The sequence below is a fragment of the Desmodus rotundus genome, chromosome 5, assembly GCF_022682495.2.
Source record: "Desmodus rotundus isolate HL8 chromosome 5, HLdesRot8A.1, whole genome shotgun sequence".
Taxonomy (NCBI): Eukaryota; Metazoa; Chordata; class Mammalia; order Chiroptera; family Phyllostomidae; genus Desmodus; species Desmodus rotundus.
In genome coordinates, this window is record NC_071391.1 from 55,888,077 (window position 1) to 55,910,453 (window position 22,377).

The window sequence follows — 22,377 nt, forward strand, 5'->3', positions numbered from 1 at the left end:
TAACTTTGTTATTTCACACATATACAAATTCATTTCCAGGATGAATTCCTACAAGTAGAATCCAAATAGTTCGAGCATTTGAAAAGTTAGATGTATTTTACCATTCTCTCCAATCTGATGGAGCCTCTGATGCCACACTGGCCACCACAGCGAATGCCGCAGGTTTTAAACATAAACAAATTAAACCATGTACTTTTAATTTGCAATTCTTTCATTATAAGTAAGGTTGAGCATCATACAAAGGTCTGATAGATTTATTGGGAATATCTTCACTCTATGTTTTTTTAAAATGAAGAAAAGTTCTTAGTTTTAATATAGTTCAATTTACTCATTTCTACCTTTATTGTTGAGTGCTTTACTTATTAATAAAATAAGATAAAAATTTGATTGTTAATTTAGTTTAGATTATGAAGTAAGATCCAACTTAATTTTTTTTCAACTTAATTTTTTTAAGGTAGATGCAGTTTTCTCTATATGACTTATTAAACAATCCATCTTTTCCACTTATTCAAATACCATCTGTATATATATAAATTTCTTGTCTATTTTGAATTTTCATAGTCTTTTACTTTGATATACCTTTTAACTTTTTAATTATTGTAGCTTTATAATATTTGAAAATATAGGGTAGGCTAGGACCTAACTCATTATTATTTTTTTTCTAATTTTTTTGGCTATTCTGGCTTCTTAGTTTTTCTAAATAAACTATAGAATGAAAATTTTCTCATTAGTATTTTCACTTTAAAATTTTAGTGGGATGGCTGGCGTTGGGAGTAATGTAGGAAAAAGCAGATGACTGTACTTGAACACCAATAAAATTAAAAAAACTATAAAAGTTACTTAAACAAAATTTTAGTGTAAAAGTGAAAACTGACAGTTTTTGATGTTGCATCTTTCTTTGTAATGTTCCCTTTTTGCATGTTCCTTAGCAGTCTTTTTAAAATTACTTTTATATAAATCTCACATGTTCATTCTTAAGTGTTTACAAGTTTTGTTCCTAATGTAAATGATATATTTTCTTCCTTTCTATCTTTTAACTGGTTACTGGGTTTATATATGTGCATATGGTTTTATATGCTATTGATTTCTGTATATTAATTTTATAACTAGCCATGTTATTACATTCTTTAATTGCTTGAAATAATTTATTTTTGGATGATTTCCTTTGGTTTATCATCATAAATAAAGTTAAACATTTTTACCTTTTTGATTTATAATCAAATGTACCTTAAACAATGTAAAGAATAGTTGTGACAAAGGACATATTTTAAGAAAGTTTGCATGGCTGACAATATAATGTTTGAACGCTTGGCTGGGCCTAGTTACCTTGGACCGCCAGCTCTTTTTTCTTAAGGTCCTGTAGCTCCTGTTTAGTGTAGTTTTAAAATATCCCTCTTTCTCTTTATTTACTTAAGTCTGTGCTCACCATGATTATCTTAACTTTGCTCTTTGCCACTAATCTCAGTGACATCTATTTTTTCCTGTTTATAATATATATGTATAGCTTCTGTGATGATGATATTTAGGTCTTTTATTGAGTTCCTTGGTCTACAATTTTTCTTTGCAGCTCAGTGTATAGTGTTATAATTTTGTTGCTCAGCATTTTTTCCCCCAGCATTTCTTTTTATTGAATTTATTTTCTTAAGTTGTTCTATAATAATAATTATGAGTAGTTTTTTTCTGTTCCATAATTTTAGATTGAGCCATTTGTCTTTTATCTTTTATTTTTTCTAACCACCCTCTGTTTTTTTTTTCTTTTTCTTGCAGGTTATGAGGATCAAGATTACATAGGGTTAATAGCCTGAGTTCTAGAGCCAGACTGATTCGTATCCTGGCTTGGATACATCAGTGTGATTTCAGGTGAGTTTTTGAACCTCCATATTCGAACATGTAATAAAAGTACTTCATGCAGAGTCTCATAAGGACTAAAAGAGGTAAACATATAAACACTTAGAGCAATGCCTAATACCTAGTAAGTGCTTAATAAATTAGATTATAATGGTGATGATTCTTTTTGGTTTTGATTATAACGTGTTTACAGAGTTACTAAGTTTTTCTCATCCTGCTCACGCTTGGGCAGCCCACAGACAGTCTGTTTGCTCTGATACAGTGTATGCCACCAATTTACCCTTTTTTTAAACTTATAATTTTTTTTGTTTTTCTTTCAGACTTACAGTGGGGGAGGTATTCTAATCTGTGCCTGAGGCAAGAGCTGAAGAAGGAGTTGGGGAGAGCTCAATAGAGGTTGTAGTCAAGTGTGCCATTTTTTCTTAGAACACCCAAGTTCTGCCATCTTTTGAGATTCTTATTAAATGTGCAATACCAAGGTACAACCAGTTGGGCAATTTCTGTAATTCAGGGCCTATGGCTACAGCACTTTAACTTCCGTCAGATAATATCAGCTTTGCTGCTCACTTCCCCCATTTTAGATTTTCCCAACAGCAAGTTTCAACTAACGTTTGAAAAAACATTGAAGTTAAGAACAATCTAACAATAGCCAGGGGGGAGTGGGGAGGGGACAGTGAGGAGAGGGGATTACAGGAGCTACTATAAAGGACACATGGACAAAATCAAGGGGGAGGGTGGAGGCGGGGGAGGGAGGGGGGTTCAGCTGGGGGGGTGGAGGGATGGGGAGAAAAGGCAGACAACTGTAATTGAATAACAATAAAAATTTTTTAAAAATTAAAAAAAAAAGAAAAAAAGATAAGGCTGTCAGATCAGCGTTCTCGTCTCCAGATCTAGTGCTGTCAGTGAGAAGTCTCGGGATTTCATCAATAAGCTACATAGTTTCAGGAGGAGAATGGGAGTGGAGAAACATCAGACCTTTCGAAGCCTCTGACACTGTTTCTTTCCTTTGTCATAGTTTTTTAAGGGTATTGCATTAAGTTGTACTTCAGTCCTTCTTTCATCACTATTAGCAAATGTTTTTGTTGATGTTACTCATTTTCCTTATGGGTTGTTCACTTTGTGAGCTACTGTAGGAGAAAATTTCCTTGAGCAAATATGATTAATCTGCTCTCATAACCTGGATACCTGTTTTTCAGTAGCATATACATTCTGCATGGTGGAAAAATTTGTTTATAGGTATTAATTTTATCTTTATCTTTCAATTACTTTTATTTTTATTAAAAAATGTTTGTTGCTGTTCAAGTACAGTTTTCTGCATTTTCCCCCCATCCCAGCCCAACACTCCAGCCCTTCCTACCTCCGCCCCGTTTCCACCTCCCTCTGTTAATCGTCCACGAGCCCTTTATCTTTCCATTATTTTAAAACCCAGTTTTTCCTTATATATGTGGTTTCCACTTTCATTTCTATGTGTGCCAGGCAAATCTGTGTCCCTGCCCAATTCCAGTCTGTTTCTAAGGATTCTATGGATCCATCTTCAGGTCACCTATAATTGATACAAATGAGGAAAAGCTGGCTCATGTGAGCAGTTGTTAAACTACTATTAAGAATATAGAAAAAAACAAACAAAATATAACCAGAGACATTGAAGTTAAGAACAATCTAACAATAGCCAGAGGGGAGCGGGGAGGGGACAGCGGGGAGAAGGGTTTTCAGGAGCTACTATAAAGGACACATGTACAAAACCAAGGAGGAGGGTGGAAGTAAGGGAGGGAGGTGGGTTTGGATGGGGTGGGGAGAAAATGCAGACAACTATAATTGAACAACAATAAAATAATTTAAAAAAAAGAATGATATCAATAGCACTGGATATTAGGCTCTATTCACCAATATTAAATTTAATAGATATATATGTAACTTTATAAGTTTACACTAAAAATCATTATCCTAACATAGAGTAATATATTTGATAGGTAGTAGTCAATAGAAGTATTTTACTGTCCATAACCTTTATATGAACCAAAGAAAAGATTCTTAAAAGCAAAGCGGACACCATTTTATATTATATTACGTGAACATAACATGGAGTTCACAGAGAGAACCCTGCTCACCATGGTCTGTATTACAAGCACACCAAGGAGTCTCTGTATACGATTCTCTGTATTGCTATTTGGGCAGAATATTATGATATTTAAGAAAACTCACAGGATGAAAGCAGTAAAATAAAGCATCTGAAAATCACGGTGTCAAGAATGGTTAATAAACTTGGCTTCCTTAGTCTAAAAGAAGAGAGAACTAAAAGGAGCCTGGGCAGTGGCCTGCAAATGTGTAAAAGGCTCTCCTGTAAAGAATGTCCATATAGCTGGAGGGGGTAGAGATAATATTACTGGGCAACGTTAAAGGAATTGCAGCTCTCAGCTCAATTATGAAAAAAATCAAAAACAAATCCAATAATTTGGGTAGTCTCCCAAGTGATCAGCTACTACCAATGTTAGAAAGCTGTTTCTTCCCAGAGCATTAAAGCAGAATTTGAAGTCTTGGTCAAGGTTTCCTTGCAAAAGCTATGTAAATATTTACCTGGCAGTATTGTAATTTTCTATGCACACATACAGCTCACACGCTGTACTGGAAGCACTATCCCCTTTGAGGTTATACCACGTCTCCGTCTACAACTACTAGTCCTAAAGTCCGAGGCATTCAGTTAATGTTTTGTTAAACATGTGCGAATATGTGTACTTTGAGGAATTAGAATATTTAAAACCTGAGAATTCTTGCAATGAAAATTATTATTTAAAAAAAAAATGGTACCACATTCAGTTGATTCAAATGAATGCATCTACAAAGGTTAAATTTTCCCATATGACTCAACTACTTATGAATACTCAACATATATTTTTAGATTCCTGGGAAGTAATTACTGAACTCTTTCTTCCTAAGACGGACGGCCTATATGGAAAAAGTTATATGTCTTCTTCATTCACGACTATAAGACACTGACTCACCTAGAAAATGTATGTAGTCATTTTCTTTGTTATTTTTATTCTTCCTTCTGCCTAACTCTTCTCCTTTTAGCATCGACTGACAATTCTCACCTTTCCTAATATCATCATATTGTGCAAATCTCCAACTTACAGTAGATTCTTGGTGGGATCTCCTAAGTGGTTAACCTACCTCATATTCCATGTTTAAACATCCCCAAGTTAGCTTTCTTTATGGATATTAAAAATAGAGATTTTATTTTATCCTTCCTGTTAGCTTTTATATAAGAGATATAATGTCCAAAATTCCTAGCTGCACTTGAATTATGCTTAGAGACAAAATGTAGTATAAGGCTTTTGACTGACAGCTAATAGCATTAGGAGCCATGGTCCATGAATAAAAAATATTGCAAGCTTTAATTTTATTGGACTTCGATGTTCAATAACAGGAGAATTTAATGTACATTGGTTGATGAACTGGGGAACCAAAATGTAAATCCATTTACATTGGTTAGCGGACCATGATGGATTTAGCAAGAAGTCATGCCGGCCAGCAGAGGAGGCCTGTGTTACTGCAGCCTAGACGCGTGCCAGTGTTCTAAGCAGGTATTCGGGAGAGAGGCCGACACTCCTTTATTACTGTCATTCCTTTGATTTAGCACGTAGAACTCACTGGCTTCATAGTTGCTTTTAAACTAAAATATTTATTGAGTAAATGGATGATTATTTTATGTACATCTGTGCTTCTTAAAAAAGTAAACAAGGAAGAAGAACAATTTAAATTTATTGTTTGTACACTGAGATGTACAAACAATTTAAATTTATTGGGCACTGAGATGTACAATGTATCTCATTTAACCCTTAAGATTACCAAGGCAACGGCTTAATATGCCCATTTAATAGTTAGGTAAAGCAATGGCTGGGGTGGGGGGGGAGTGGTGTGGGGTAGGTGTAGACAACTGTACTTGAACAACAATAAAATAATTTAAGCTTAGGTGCTGGTCCAAATCCTAAAGTTTTCACTAACTTGCTCAGAAAGATTTCTAGTCATAGTACTTACCGTGGCAACATTATTCTCTTCTGAAACTTTAAAAACTGCTATACAGGTAAATATTTACCTCAGCAAATACTCACAGCTAGGCAAAGAGAGTTCTCTGTGTGAATTACAAAACTTTTGAATGTAACCCCCCCCCACTACATCCAGTACAATGCATTTGTTTTAAATCCGAAGTTTCCATGGTAAAAATAATTTTGACTTTAAAGATTTGTCAAGGAGCCACTGATCATAAATTCCACTAAAAGTATGAGCTAGCTTTAAACAGCTAGGGAATTAAAAACAAAACAAAAAGAAGAACCCAATGGCCACATGTTTGCCTCAAATGGCAACTCACAGGCGTGGCCTCATTTCTGAATTTCCAAAAGGATTCAGCAAATATAATCCATTGTTTTACTCTTCCATAATGTTATAATGTACAAGACTGTGGGGGTGAGAGGGGCAATATTTGTGGTTTGTTTTTTCATGAATAAAAACCACTTGGTATAAGATGTCAGGAGAGAACTTTTTTGCAGATATCATTATAAAGACTGACCAAATATTAGCTAAAAGAAAGAGCATTCCAATCCACAAGCATATACCTTTTATCCAGAAATAATCAGAAACGAACCACATACATATTTAAGAAATTCTACAGAAAGTTCTTGGGAACATGGTGAACTCGTCAATGTGTTGTAGGGATTTATTCTTGGGGAGGGAGGGCGGGCAAAGAGGCGGTAATTTAGCCACAATTTATTTCCAAGAAGACTATTTTCCTGGCTTCACACAAATAGGCATTTTCTTTTTGATTTTGAATATTCTATTTCAATAAAAGGTTGCACCATGCATGCACTCACTCAATCTCCTTGTGTTCTCAAGGGAACAATTTCAGTCCATCAAAAAGACTCAGAACATTTTAGCACTGAAAGGAAACTGTAGTGTTTTGAGATCTTATGCCAAACAGGTAAATTTGCCATTTGTTCTTATTAAGAGTCAAACCATTATTAAGAATGGCCCTTTAACACAAATAGGTCTACCCACCACTTAAAACTCAGTAGCCAGGACACGGCTTGACTAAAGAGTAAACTGTACCTTGCATTCAGAGACACATTTGAACATGCATTAAAAATGAATTCAAATTATAATTTATCCCATGGCAAGAAAAAAGGGAAATGAATGGCATCCCTCAATGCGTGAACGGTTGGATGCTAGTATTCAAAAACCTTTGCATAACCTTTGTGTTTAGTTTTTACCCAGTGGTTTGATAAATGGCTTTGGTATAAACTGCTGAATTCTGGACAACTGAAAACTTTGCTAAACCTAAACATTCCCAATTATTGTAGTCAGGTGGTAGCAGTTCATCAGCAAAGCTATCCATGGACAGAGGACGTGAAAAGAAGTGTTTCATTGCAGGCAATCTCTGTATTATTAAGGGTAATGCATTTAATTTTCAATTAAAATCTTCATTCACTCAGTGTTCGCTGAGCAATTATTTGCTCGATACTAGCGGCTCTGGGATTCCATACCAAAAATCTAGTTGTAGAATGGTTATTTTATCAGATGACCGCCTCTGAAAACTGTCAGATGGATTTCTCACATCGACACCGAGAAAGTTCACTCTGGTCATGTTAGCGTCAGAGAGAGAAAAGGACAAGAGCAGATGGAGGAACAAGGGGGCAGACTAGGGAAAGAAAAAGAGCATGCAGGTGTACACAGTCCAGAAAACATCAAGTCAGATGGTCGACAAACTGCCTGTAATGTGAGACACATGCCGAGTCGATATTTAACCAAGCTGGACAACATATGTGTTGTGAAGGGTTTTTAAGAAAACAATAATATAAAAATCTTCAGATATTTGGAAATTGGCTTTTGGTTAATTGGCCTGCTAAGCAAGTGCTAGATGCTTCAAACACTGATTTGTCCCCATTTCTTGAACAGACAGTTTCTGTAAATTATGAAAAAAAATAGAAGCCAAAACAAGGGCTGCCCTCTTAAGGGTCTCCCTTTGGCAGGGAAACAATTCAGACTCCATCTTGGCCATTCCTTTCCCCGCTGCCACAGTGCAGCGACGGTCACCATTTGTCTTGGGCTCTCCTCCATTTCTCCAGCCCAAACCTCCCCATTTCCACAAAGACTTGGTCACAGAATCAGCTAGAGCTTGTACTTTCCTTTTAAGTGTTCACTAAATGCTTTGATTAAGCACAAAATAGAGATCATAGCTCAGTGTCCTAGGTGTCAGAATTAGCAGTTTGTTAATCTCCTTAATTTGAGGTATTGCTACTTATCCTTTCTGTGCCCCACGGATCACGTAGATGGCCTGGTAACTAAAAAAGAGGAAAGAATACAGCATGTTGGAAGTACTTAGGAGTGAAATATTGTGTCTGATTGGGTCAGTTAGTGAAGCTTTGTGAAGGAGGCAGAATTGAACTGGGTTGGCTTGTCGAGGATAGAATGACATCAATGGGTAGTAGTCCCAGTGTTAAGAGAAGGCATTCCAAAGGTGGGAAGGAGATGAGCAAAGGCCTAGAGGCATGTATTTAAGAAATTGTACATAGTCCCGCTCACCTGGATCAGGAGCTGCATGAATGGGAGAAAAAAGAAGGCTGAAAGCAAACATTATTGCTGCAGGAGAGGAGATCACTGAGGGTCTGAAATGCTACGGTAAGAAATTTAGATTTTTACTACCTAGTGACAATGGAAAACCGCTACAGACTTTTGAGGCTTGGAGACCAATGCACAAGGTGTGATTTTGGGAAGACTGATTTAGGAGAGGTGTGTAGGGAGGGATTGGCAATATAATCTACTAGAGTAGATCAGACATAACACAGGTTTGGACAAAAGTAGGCTTATAGTTGTGAGTAAGCAAAACACAGAGTTTATTCTTGTATTATATTATTTATTAATATTGTATTGTTTTCCATGTGAAAAAATGTAAAACCTACTTTTGCCCCACCTTATAAAATAAAGATAAAAGCACCATAGTAATGGCAATAGAGAATTTAAACAAAGAACTAGTTATTTTGGGAGTAGATTCCCAAGGATGTGATGCCTGACTTGAAAAAGGCAGGAAAAGGTGAGACAAGCATAAAAAGAAAACTCTTTGAGCTACACTATTCACTTCAGTTTTCAGTCTTCACCAATACAAACCTTCATCTCTATAAATAGATGATGTTTAAAAACATTTTAAAAAATAATGAAGGAGAATGGCTGAAATTTGTTGCCTGATAGACTTTACCACTCTTTCAGTTTTCATTAAAGAATAAGGTGGCTGAAATAGAGCCACAAGCAAGTCTACCTTTGGCTATTAGTAAAGCTATGGCTTTCATACTTTTAGTTTTAGGATTTGGACTTCAACTATGTCATCCCTAAGCAACAAGGACAACTGAAAAAAAATGCATGTCATTTCCTATAGAGTGCAGGTGGCAAACACAAGGCCCTCCACCTTGTTTTACCTGGCCAGGCACCTTGTCTCTACCTGGCGGCAGCGCCCTGCTCCTTGCCCCTAGTTAAGGAGTAGTTACATTTATATAGTCTTACAATTACATTTGGCCCTTTGAAGGCAACCTTGAGGCCGATGTGACTCCCGGGGAAAATGAGTTTGACACTCCAGATATATAGGTTTAAGCCACAAAAACAATAGCCTGCACCTATTTAGTTATATCCTTAGAAGCTGTGACTTAGAATGTTCTTGGGAAAGTCACTAGAAAGACTTTTATTGCAAATCTATTTCCTGGGAAACCACATGTGTACTTCAGATTTTCTTCCTTGCCTATTTCTGGTTGCTTGGCAAGTCTGAATGGATTTGCCTAATCACCACTTCCTGCATGATTACCATTTTTTTTCTCTGACTGACTGCCCACACACAGCCACCCCAGCTGCTTGCAATGACCAAAGCTATAACTGTGAGGTTAGGAAAAATTTTATATATTGTTAAGACATTCCAAATCAGTATTGCATATTACTCAAATACTCATTACTGAAATACATGGCCATAAATCACCAGCCAAATGATTCCAGTTGAATATTGGAAAGATTAGCCCTGCTATAAAGACAGATCACATACACCAAAGGTCATTGCAGAGATAGGAATTCATACAAATATGGAATAAACACAAGGTATACACTGAAAAATTATAAATTTAATTCTGCCTGGGAAAAAGGACTCATGGACATGGACGACAGTGTGGTGCTTGCTGAGAGGAGGGAGTATAAGGTGACTAAGTGGTAATGGAAGAAAATACAATAAGGATTCAATTAAAAAAAGAATCCCTTGCTATTTTATCTATGGAATAGATAGGAACAACACTTTACCTTGTAACCCATGTAAAAACAAACAAAACCAAAAACATCCCCCAATAAAAATAATCTGGGCATTAAAAATATCTATAAAGAGGATTTAACAGAGTTCCTGGGCAAGATGGTGGTATAGGTAAACACCAGTACCCACATCATCCCACAGCTAGATCAAAATTACAACTAGACTACAGAACAACTATCATTCAGAACTGCCTGAAATCTAACTAAACAGAAGTCCCATAACTAAGAATATAAAGAAGTCATATTGAGACTGGTAAGAGGGCTGGAACTCAAAAACTGGCTAGTCCCACACCCATATGTGGCAGATAAAAATCAGGAGGGATATCTCAGCTCCAGACGTTCTCCTTGAGGAGGAAGAGGTCCCAGTCCCACACCAAAACCCCCAGCCCAGAGTTCCAGTGCCAGAAAAAGAAGTCCCCATAACTTCGAGCTGTGAAAACCAGCAGAGATTGTGACTGAGTGAGCCAGAGGGTTTCTGGAGTCCCAGGCATTTCTCTTAAAGGGCCCATGCATGGAACTTAGGCTCACTCGCTCTGGGCTCCACTGCTGGGGCAGTAGCTTGAAAGGTACCAGGGACATATGGGAAGGAACTGAATTGTCTGGCCTCAGAACAAGGGCTGGAGAGGGGGCAGCTTTCTTCTAGACTTAGGTGCTGGCAGAGGCCATTGTTCCTTTGCTGAGTCCTTTGTGACAGAGCCAGTAGGCAGGCTTCATGTCCGAGTCTCCATCAACCTGTACAACACTGTTAGACCCACCCAGGTGATTAACTGAGACTCCACCCCACCCAACTTGCAGGCTCATCAGTTCTAATGGATTTTTCATAAAAATGGCCTTCCTTGGCTCATGCTGCAGGTTTTCCTAAAATCTCTCAAATAAGCAGTATCTGGCCTTGAATTGCCCATACCTCTTGCTAAGTGGCCCAGGCCTTGGTTCCCAGCTTGGTCCTTCCTCAGCACATAGAAATACATCTGGCACAAGGAGCAGCCATCTGCAGATGGCTCTATAGCTCACTCTGGGTGGCCCCAAGTAGGGCATAGGTGGGAGTTGATTTTGGTCTGCACCTCCCAGGAGGACCCAGAGCCAGGGCACCTGGTGGACAGATTCAGATCACGCCAAAGCACCTTCACAAGGGACACAATGATGGGGTGGACTCAGTGGGAACCGGAATCCTGCTCAGTGGGGTCAACCCCTACACAGCAGACCCTCCTTGGTGGCTGCCACCAGTCCTCAAAGCTAATTGGCCTGGGCGTAAGTCCTTCATTAATGTGCCAACAGCAATCAAGGCTCAACTATGATGGGAAGGTGCACACAGCCCACACCTGGAGCTCCTGGCTTAGGTAATCAGGGAGGCTGCATCACTGGGCCTTACAGGACACCTACTACGTAAGACCACTCTACAAAGACTGGAAGACATAGCAGTTCTAACTAATAAAAAGAAACAAACATGGGGAGGCAGCACAATGTGGAGACAGAGAAACATATCCCAAATGAAAGAACAGAACAAAACTCAAAAGAACAAAATGGAGACAAGCAATCCACCAGACGCAGAGTTCGAAACACTGGCTATAAGGATGTTCAATGAACTTAGGAGAAGAGTAGATAAACTTAGTGTTAAACAGAAATGGATTAAATGCTCCAATCAAAAGACATAAAAAAAAAAAGACCCTTACATATGCTATCTATAAGAAACTAACTTCAGATCAAAAGACACCCACAGATTGAAAGTAAAGAAACGAAACAATATTTTATGAAAATGGAGATAAAAAATAGTTGGGGTAGTAATATTTATATCAAGCAGAATAGACTTTTAAACAATGGCTACAACAAGAGAAAAAAAAGGACCCAGAAGTTCCACTTCTTGGCATTTAACTGAAGAAACTCAAAACACTATATTGAAAAGACATATGCACCCATATGTTCAGTGCAGTATTATTTAATATAGCTAAGATATGGATATAACCTAAGTGTCAATCAATAGATGAATGAATAAAAAACTGATGCATATATACAATGGAATATGACTCAGCATAAAAAAGCATGAAATCTTGGCATCTGCAACAACATGAATGGACCTAGAGGGTGTTGTGCTGAGTGAAATAAGTCAGACACAGAAAGATAAATGCTGAATGATTTCACTTAAGTATGGAATCTAAAAAACAAAATAAAGGGACAAACAGAACCATAAGAGACTCATATGTACAGAAAATAATTTGATGGTTGCCAGATGGAAGGGGGTTGGTGGGATGGGTGAAAAAGGTGAAGGGATTGAGAAATACAAATTGGTAGTTATGTAAAGTACAGCATAGGGAATAGTCAATAATATGGTAATAACTAATTATGGTGTCAAATGGGTGCTAGATTTATCAGGGTGATCACTTCATAAGTTGTGTAAATGTCTAATGACTGGGTTGCATATCTGAAAAGAATATATGTCAAATCTAATTAAAAAATAAAATTTATTTAAAAATATATTTAATAAATGCTTATAACTGTTCAAATAGCAGAAATAACCTTATCCATTATTATTATATTAAAGATTATTAATAAAATTATTAATAAAATTATTAAAACTATTAATACGATTATTAATAGTGAGAATGTCAATTCATCAGATATTTCCCCTTCTGAGTATTTTGCAAAATATAGGAAAAATTCAGAATATTAATTTGATAGGGTTTTAGACAAATGTTTCCAGTTCTGCCCCATTGAGATGTCCTTTGCAGATGCATCTCATCCTAACGTGTCCAAAAATTAATTCCTAATCTCCTCCCACCTGAGGTTTCTCCACAGTCTTGCCTGAATGACACCATAATCCATTCATTTGCTCAGTTAGAAAACTGGGCCTCATCCTTGAAAACACCCCAACTCTAGGTAATCAATAACTGGCATCAATTCTATCTCCAACATATAGCTTTTTTATACCTTCTTTCTTCCAGTAACTTCTAACTGATCTATGCTCCCAGTCTTGTCCCTTTCAATGCATTTTCTTCACAGTGACTAAATGATGATTTAAAAATGACAAATTTGATCCTATCACAACCATGCTGAAAATTTCACAATAATTTCTGATTGCACTTGAAATAAAAATAAACCTTTAAATATGGTCAACAAAGCTGGCGTGATGTGCCCCTCCTTACCTTGATGATATCATTCCGTCATTCATTATTCGATCATTAAACTTAAGTCACAACTGAGTTCTTTTATTTCCTAGAAGGTACCACAATTTTTCCTACATTAGGGCCTCCATGCACACATGCTTTTACTGACGTCTGGATGTTCTTCTCTTTACTTGGATACCTCCTATTTTTACTTATATTTCAAGGTTTAGCTTATGTGGTACTTCCTCAAAGACGTCTTATTTTACCCACTACTTAATTGGTACCAGTTCATAATCTCCCCCCCCAGTTGATATGGAGAAAACACCTATAAGACTATAACCTTGAATAAAAACTATCTTTTTATTTCTTTTATCAATCTCCATTATCTGGCTTTGTGCCAAGTACATAATAAATATTTAGTAAATATTTGTGGAACCACTGAAAGACTAAACTGATGACCACATCTGGTTAGCTCTGTATTATACGCACATACTCAAGGCTAGTTGGCTCAGTTGGCTGGAGTGTTGATGCTTAGTGCCCAAGCGCTCACTAAGGGCAGATAAGGCCCTGTAGGCACATAAATATTTAAATTCTCTGGAGGATTTTGTCCCTCTTGGTTAAAATGAACCACATCTTCCATTCTGCCTCACTGGAATAATAGCTTGAACTTCGTCACAGAGCTGATTTGATTCTGCTTTGCTCTAAAGTTAGTGGACTTTACGTCTGCCTTTTCCATTACACCGTTCTGATTCCCCTATCAGAATCACTTCTGATGCATCTTCATCTTCCACAGCGCATAAGAGTCTCCATGGTATGAGTTAAACGTTGGTAAAAATTTATTTTAAATACATCATCATTCAAAAATAAAGAATTATAGGTGCTAAGTAAAGATGGCAAGTATCACAGGATTCAGTGTAGAATCTAATTTAATTATTCAATTTACTCTGATTCAGCAATTCCTTGTTTAAGGCACTGTAAGAAACATTAGGAATTTAAACAATGATTAAACGGTTCCTTTCCCAGGACATCAGTAAGCTTTATGTAAGGAAACAAAACCCCATCACTGATCTTGGTATGGTGACAGTACAAGAAAGTGTACCTGGCCTAGCCTAATCCCAACAGGACCAACAGGCCCACACCCCTCTACAGGGATTTGGCAGGAGTCTGTTCAGGAGTATAAATTTAGTCCTAACAGTTTCCTTGTTCTCGTTGTCTGAGTAAACCAAGCCCAGGCATAACCCCATGGCCCCTATGCTGTGCATTGTCAATGGGTTATTGCCTGGGTATTCCTGGTTGGTTAATGTTTATCTGTCCCCACTTCCATGTCCTAGGGCAATTCCTGCTCCACTCCTGGATCAAAGGAGAAACACTTCAGACCCATATGAACCAGCCAGAGGGGGCCCTTTTTATCAAAGATAAAGACCATAAAAAAATTGGGTTCCTAATAAAATTAAAGAGTTTTGGCTATGGAGTCTCTAGAGCCCTTAACTGCTCTGTTGAGCAGATGGAGGTCATCGAGTGACTCAGCTAGGAAGAGGCCTGTGAATGAATGGTAATGCTTTGCTGGGAGCTTAAAATAGTATTTGCCTTAGGGCTGGGTTGAATAATTGCTGGTAATTGAACTGTAGAAATACCTACATTATATGTGTGTGTGTGTCTTAATAGAAATAGTGTGATGTTCATTTTGTTATTCTTTAAAGCACCTTTCAAATATGATTTTAGTAAACATGTAGGGTAGAAAGTCCTTTCTTTCATACCACCAGACACTGTGATATAAAATGCTTTACTTTTTTCCCCGTTCTCCCCCCCCCCCCCGCCCCGATTTAATTCTGTGATTTCAATGCATTGAATTTAGCCTGTGAGGAATCTTTATTTTCATTACATTGCCAAACAATTGTTATGAGGCCAAAACCATAGAATACTACAAATTTCATGTATATACAAGGCCTGTCCAGAAACTATGCAGCTATGTATTATGAAAAACAGAGGTATTTATTGAAGATACACGATACAAGAAACATTGTACATAGGACAATGATACCTCAGTCCCCTTCAAAGTAGGTATCTTGGGACCTCACACAGTTCTCCCAATTGCCATCGACTGCCCCTTCATATTTTCCTGAATCTCATTGACAGTATGAAATCTCTTCCTTTTCAAAGGTGATTTTAGTTTTGGGAAAAGCCAGAAGTCACAGGGTGCCAAATCTGGGCTGTAGCAGGGCTGAGTCACCTGGGTGATTTGATGTTTCGCCAAAAAGCTCTGCACAGGATGTGATGCATGCGCGGGCACCTTGTTGTGATGAAGCTGCCAGTAACCAACTGCCCAGAGCTCATGCCTGCTGAATCATCTGAATAGATTCCACAAAGGAATGTTCAAGCTTAATGAAAATTTGATACAGATTCGTTGCTTTACTCAGTCATTTTGAATGCAATGGCCACACAATACATGTGCTCACTCAACGGCATTTACTGCCCCTACTGGCTAGTACAGTGAAGTCATCATTGTTCATGCATGTGTATTCCAGTCCACTCTCTTTGGCTGCCAGGTCATGTCGATGTCGCACAAACTGTTCCCATTATATTAACCATGGCTGGACTTTTTCTGGACAGACCTCGTATAGCTAATATTGGTTGGGAAGTGAATTTTTGCCACTTTATATGAATTGATTCGTTTAATCCTCATATCTCTAGGGGTAAGCACTATTAATATTCACAATTTTTAGGAGAGAAAATTAAGACTCGGAGATTTTAAGCAATTTGCCCAAGGTCAAAGAACTAGTAAGTTGCAGAATGGGAAAAATTATATACATGGAGCCATTTCAAAATGGAGTCAAAGCCACCATCCCAGAGGAACTGCCTTGTACGTCTTAACTCCTCAAACCTTTGGAATGTTTGCACTGGGAGCAATAACCTGTGGATTGGGCCAATCCAACACTGTAGTCTAAACAACCGTTTGTAAAGCCAATAGAAAATCAGACATTTTGAATACGAAGCCTGCAAATTAAGGACATTCTTTAGAATTAGCATTACTACGTATAGCTAGAAAATAAATTCCCTTATTTGTACCCGTAGAAAGTCTATCCTTAGCTGATTCGCATCAGTAGAAATTCCTTCCTTCTATTCACGTGAATTATTTCCCTTTCCTTCCTCATAAATACTGCTGCCTTCACCTTATAACTGTAACACTATTTGAGTTTCTGTCTGAATCAGTGCTTCCCAGAAGCACAATATTTTTTGATCTAAAATGAGTGTTTGTTACCTCTCACTTTGGCTTTCTATTTTTAGTTTCAGAATGTCTTGGGTTCAAGCCTAGCATTGTAGGTCTAGAGTCTACACTTTTAACCAGCAAACTCTACTGCTCATCACATGCTACATATTAGTTAACTGCATAATTCTCATAAACCCCATGGAGAGATATGACATGCGTTTAGTAATGAGGAGATTGGTCCTACCAACGTCAAAGTGGTAAAAAGGAGGCTTTCAAACTTAGTTCTGTCTGACTCTTCTATCTGAGATCTTAAATACCACCCACTACCACCTCCCAGAGAAGGTAGTATACTTATTATTTTTAATCGCATACAGCATTAGAGATAAAATAGATTTTAAGGGAAGAGGGGAGGGAAGAGGGGGATAATGGAGGAAAGAAGGGAAGGAGTCGAGTCAAGGAACATGTATAAAGGATCCACGGACAAAGACAATAGGGGGGAGGATTGAATGTGGGAGGTTGGGGGTGGGTAGGGCAGGGGAGAGTAATGGGGGAAAATGGGGACAATTGTAATGGAACAACAGTAAAGAAAAGATAAAGGGAAGTGATTTTACTAAAATATTATAGTAACTATCAACTCATTATCTGCTAAAATATTTAAAATACTTAAGCCAGTTATTAGATTTTTCTAAAATATGTGAAATACTGTTAAGCTAATATTGAATGTCATCATTCTGAAAAGCAGAACTCAAATGACTATTCTTAAAAATTAAAATAATTACTCATCTCAATGTTTATGTGATTCCCCAGGATAACTGCAATTACCTCAGGAGAGGTAATTTTTGTGAGCATTTCAAAAAACTAAATTTTAACTTATTTTGACTATTGCAAATATAAAATGTGATATAGTACTTGTTGGGTATAATACATAAGAGAATTGCAAAATCAAAAAATCACAACAGTGTTATAAAATATGACATTTGCCATTTCAGGATAGATTATTTTAATTAATATTATTATCATTACTATTAAAGTTTTTCAAAATGAGAAGGGTAACCATTTACATGTGAAAAATTAGAAAGTATTAATATGCCAGCCGAGCCATTAGGATCTGCTAGGATGTAAAATTTATAGAAAAAATATAAATGGTTATTGTTGTTGTTGTTTTTAAGGATATTCCTACATAAATCTATTCTTTTCTTCTCTGACTTCACATTTAGAGTTTTGGCTTCTTTCACCCTCTGCAACAACCGCTGCTGCAGGGTTTCAGACCTCTGGGTCCGTGCTCAATATTGGAGGAGAAAAGAGGAGAGTGCATTGCGGGTGGGTCATAGCATAAACTTTACCAAATGGTTTGTCATCAGCATCCCACTGCAAGTCATTTATGGTTTTATTACCTTTAGGCCCTTTGAACAGTTTGATTTCCACAACAGTCTCCAAAATAGGTCGTCGTCTTCGCACGTAGAGCCTGACGATAGACCCCGCCTCTTTGAGGGCTTCCACCGCTTTACTGTGGGAAACCTCTGATACATCCACCTCGTTCACCCGCAAGATACAATCATTGACCCTGAAAGGACAGAAAATTGCAAAGGTCAGAAGTGTTGAGGAGGATTTCTCAAAGAATATTATTATGACCTAACTTTATGAAGTGGGGGAGCAAAGAAAATAAGCAATTTTAAAACAATTACTACATTTAGAAAGAACATTTCAAATGAAGGAAATTAAAAAGAAAAAACCTTAAACTCCTCAGCTTTCCCAGCCTTTCCTACATTGACTACGCTGCTGGTCAAATCCTATCGTGAACTTCAGTCCACTCTGAATGGGAATGAATCAGGCATGGTATAGTTAGAAGGACACATATTTTAAGGTGTCTTCCAGTTACATCATAATTTTGATTGGTGTTAATTGGTTGGACAGAGGGTTACAGAATGGCATGGTATACCTGCAAAGTACAAGCATATATCTGCAATCCATCCAGGATTCCTCATCTTCACTGCAGGCCCCCTGGTTGAAGTCAACATCATCTCTCACCTGGGTTACTTCCACAGCCTCCTAACTACTCTCCCTGAATCCTCTGTTGTTACCTTTCAACCCATTCTCCACGCAGTGTGCAGGGTGAAGTGAACATGGTTGGTGGCTTACTCACCTTCCATTCCTCAGTCCCCTGATTTTGCTCAGGACATCTATTCCTTAGAAAATATTTGTTAAACAAGTGAAAGAATAAGTCTAAGTTCAATTATTGAGCCCTCCATTTCCTAAGTTTATAAATATTGGTAATTTTCTTAACTTCCCTAAGCCTCCATGTTCTCATTTGTAAAATAGATACATAAATAATACCTACTATAAAGACTTTGGGTGAAAAATTAATGAGATAATGTACATATAAATTCTTAGTATAGACCCTGGTATATAGTAAGCACCTAATAAATGATTGTTACCGGTAGCAGTGCAAATTTGTTGAGGTAGAATATTAAATATTGGATCCTTTCCATAATCTTATGGAATAACATTTATTAATATATAAATGAGAGTTGTACCAACTGGTTCATTTTTTTATATGAACCTGCCAGGAATTTGGGTGGAGATTTGACATGATCTCATGTTTTCCTAGTTCAAACTTGGGCTTTCTTTTTAGGATCACATGCAGTAAGGCTTCACTTAATGCTTTGGACAGGTTCTGCAACTTTAAGCAAAACAACATATAACAAGACCAATTTTACCAAAGTCTAAATTATATAAACAAAAGTGACAGCTCCTATAGGATATCATCAACATTATAATGAAATGACATTAAATGAAACACCATTATTTGAGGACCTGCTGTACATCTAATGTGATGAATAGTTTGATTTAGATTGTGTACATCAATTCAAAATTATAACATGGTAGTAGAAATATTATACAAAAAGTACAGAAAAAAATCTTCTACCATTTTTCTATACTTTTTTAATACCTCTTTGAGGAGCTGAGACATAGGAACTCTTATCTCCCTGAGAACCTTAATTAGCCTCAAAATCCTGAAATGGAACATTTCATTTACTAAGATTTAATGATGTCATTTTATCATAACAGATGCTATGGCTTTAATAGGTTTGCACATACATTTCCTTTCTGACTGACTAGAAACTAATTCATGGAAAACTACCAATTAAAATAGTGTGGAGAATGGAGGCATCATGGGTGCCAGCCTCCAGGCAGCAGCTGGTCCTTTGAGAGTGGGTAATTTTTTCATCTCATGATAATGCAAAAACATAATGTTTACCATCACCCTATGCTCAGAATACTAATCATATCTCAAAACACTGCTTGCCATAGAAGGGAGTAGATGATATAAAAAAAAAATCGCCAGGCTCTGTTATTTCAAATGAATACATTTTTTTCTTTTGTATACAGTATAAATCTTAACTGTCAATTGCTGGGGTAAGGAAATCACAGCCTAAATCGGATGGTTTTCCTGAGCATGTGGATGAAGTAGGCAGCTTTAGTGCACTGAGAAAAGTGTCGGACTAGCAGTCAGGAGGCTTAGATATGAGTCCCAGCTGTATATCAGCTATGTGACCATGGTCAAATTACTTGAGCTCTTTGAACTTCTGTTTCCCAGGGAAAGAGAGTAGGCATGCCTGGAGTTGGTGGGAGGAGTAACCAGACAAATAACAGATATGGATGTATGTGTCAACTGTAATATAAGACGCTTCTGAGAGTTACAGCTATTGATCAGTGAGTCAAAGATGTTGTCCTCAAGGATTTGTTAAAAGGTAAACAGGATGGAAATTGACATTTTTAGAGGGCCTATTATTTGCCATACCATTCTGGTCACTTCATTTACTTGTACACACTTAAATCAGAACAATTATGAATCATTGATTCCTATTCTGTAAGACAATTACATTTTACTGACCGGGTACAGTGTTGGTGAGGGCATAAATGTGATTCCTAACTGGGTTTGTTTTTTTCTGAAGCCTATACTGATATAAAGTTATTCAGACTTAATTGTTTTAAATTAAAAAAGAAATTGGGAATATAAAGGGGAATTTACATTCAAATTCTTAAAATAGAAAGGAAAGAATACCAAACCAAAACTAGGGCACTCAACTTCCCTTCCTCCCATCACTTCAAATAGCATTTAATTAGAAGGTCATAGCTATTTAAAATTAATTTGCTTTCCCTACCCGTAGATAAACTTTGTGAGTAAAACCACCACTTGTATTTATTTTGAAACACACGGATGTACTACTAGCTTCAAAAAAAACTTTTTCCCAGTAAAATGTGCAGACTTTATTGTATTTCTGATACATTGTTTGAGAGAGCCATTTGCATATAAATTTTCTCTTTACTCTACCCATGTAATTTAGTTGATAGTTTCACTCTTTCGGTGCATGCTGTTTCAGATATAAGTCTACATTATTCTTTTTGTGGAACAGAATTACCCAAGAGATTAAAAGATTAATTTTAAGCTTTTCTTAGTCTCATTTCCTTTGGACATTCTGGTGTATTTCCTTAAAGCAAATATTTTAGAAACAAAAAACCATATCATCATTAACATATCCATGGAATCATATTTAAATTTTGCACTAAACAATTTAGTGTTCTGGAACATGATATAGTATTACTGAAAAGGTAAATAATACCTAAGAAATTATTTCTTCCATTTTAAAGATATAATTTAAAACAATATGTATTACATACTTTCTCTCATAGATATTACAGTGTGTTCTGTTGTAAAATGAGACCTTTAATTTTATACATTTTAAATGATATTAATTCATTAAAAATAATCAATGGATGCTTGTGTTAAAATTTAAAAATTCTTATTTATTATTAAAAAATGATGGAAGGAAGGGGTTCCTCAACAAATTAAGAACAGAGCTCCCATATGACCCATAAATCTCTTTTCTGGGTATTCACCCCCAACATTTGAAAATATTTATTTGTAAAACTATATGTACCCCTCTGTTCACTGCAGTATTATTCACAGTAGCCAATGGCATGAAAACAACCTGTGTCCTTCAATAAGTTGTTCAATAAGGAATATGTGGTACATACACACAATGGAAAACTACTCAGCCATAAGAACAAATGAAATATTACCATTTTCAACAACATGAATGGATCTTGAGAGTACTGTGCTGAGTGAAGTAAGTCAGACAGAAAAGGACAAGAATCGTATGATTACATTCATATGTTGGATATAAACCAGAAAGTAACAAATAAACAAATACAACAAACAAATGCTAGAACAAAAGTACTCATCAATACCATATAGTGGTTACCAGAGGAAAGGGGGCAGGAGGTTGAAGAGGGTAAAGGGGGCCAAATATATGGTAATAGGAGACTAAACTTTGAGTGATGAGGACATGAAATATATGTGATGTATTATAATATTGTACACTTGAAATGTTTATAATCTTATTAACCAATGTCAACCCAATAAATTTAATTTAAAAATAGTGGAAGAAAAGATAAAGTTTCAGCTCTGGTTCTTTATGAATATAGGAGTTATGGGTATTTTTAACATCATATTTCCACTTTTGTGTTTCTTCCAAAATTTTAAATGGGCATATACCACAGCAGAGAACCCAAGAACAAGGGCCTGGGAGCCTTGACTACATCTCAGTACAAATGGGATGTTGTTCCAGCTCTATAGCTTAGGGGCTGTGTGATTTTGGGCAAGTCACTTTGACATCTGGGAGCCTCAGTTTCTTCATCTGAAAATAGGAATAATGTAATTGCTACATGGATTAAATGAGATAATCTTGTGAAATAGTGAGTGCACTGACCAACAGTATGGTATTATAGTCTTGAAAATGAGACAAGAATATTTGCATCGGAAGGGATGAGAAGAGACCATAGCGGAGGAAAAATTATGCTAATGGGAGAGAAAGGAAGAGGGAGCTACAATCA

General features: G+C 36.8%; 1 protein-coding gene across 18 annotated transcripts in view; it reads right to left on the reverse strand.

The window, feature by feature from the left end:
* Positions 1 to 22,377, reverse strand: part of DLG2 (discs large MAGUK scaffold protein 2) — a 1,324,826-nt gene that overhangs the window by 521,894 nt on the left and 780,555 nt on the right. For all 18 annotated transcript variants that reach the window (XM_053925682.1, XM_053925677.1, XM_053925676.1 and 15 more), the window contains one exon: positions 17,874 to 18,043. In XM_053925682.1, coding sequence (XP_053781657.1) covers positions 17,874 to 18,043 — 170 coding nt within the window. The remainder of the gene's footprint in view (positions 1 to 17,873; positions 18,044 to 22,377) is intronic.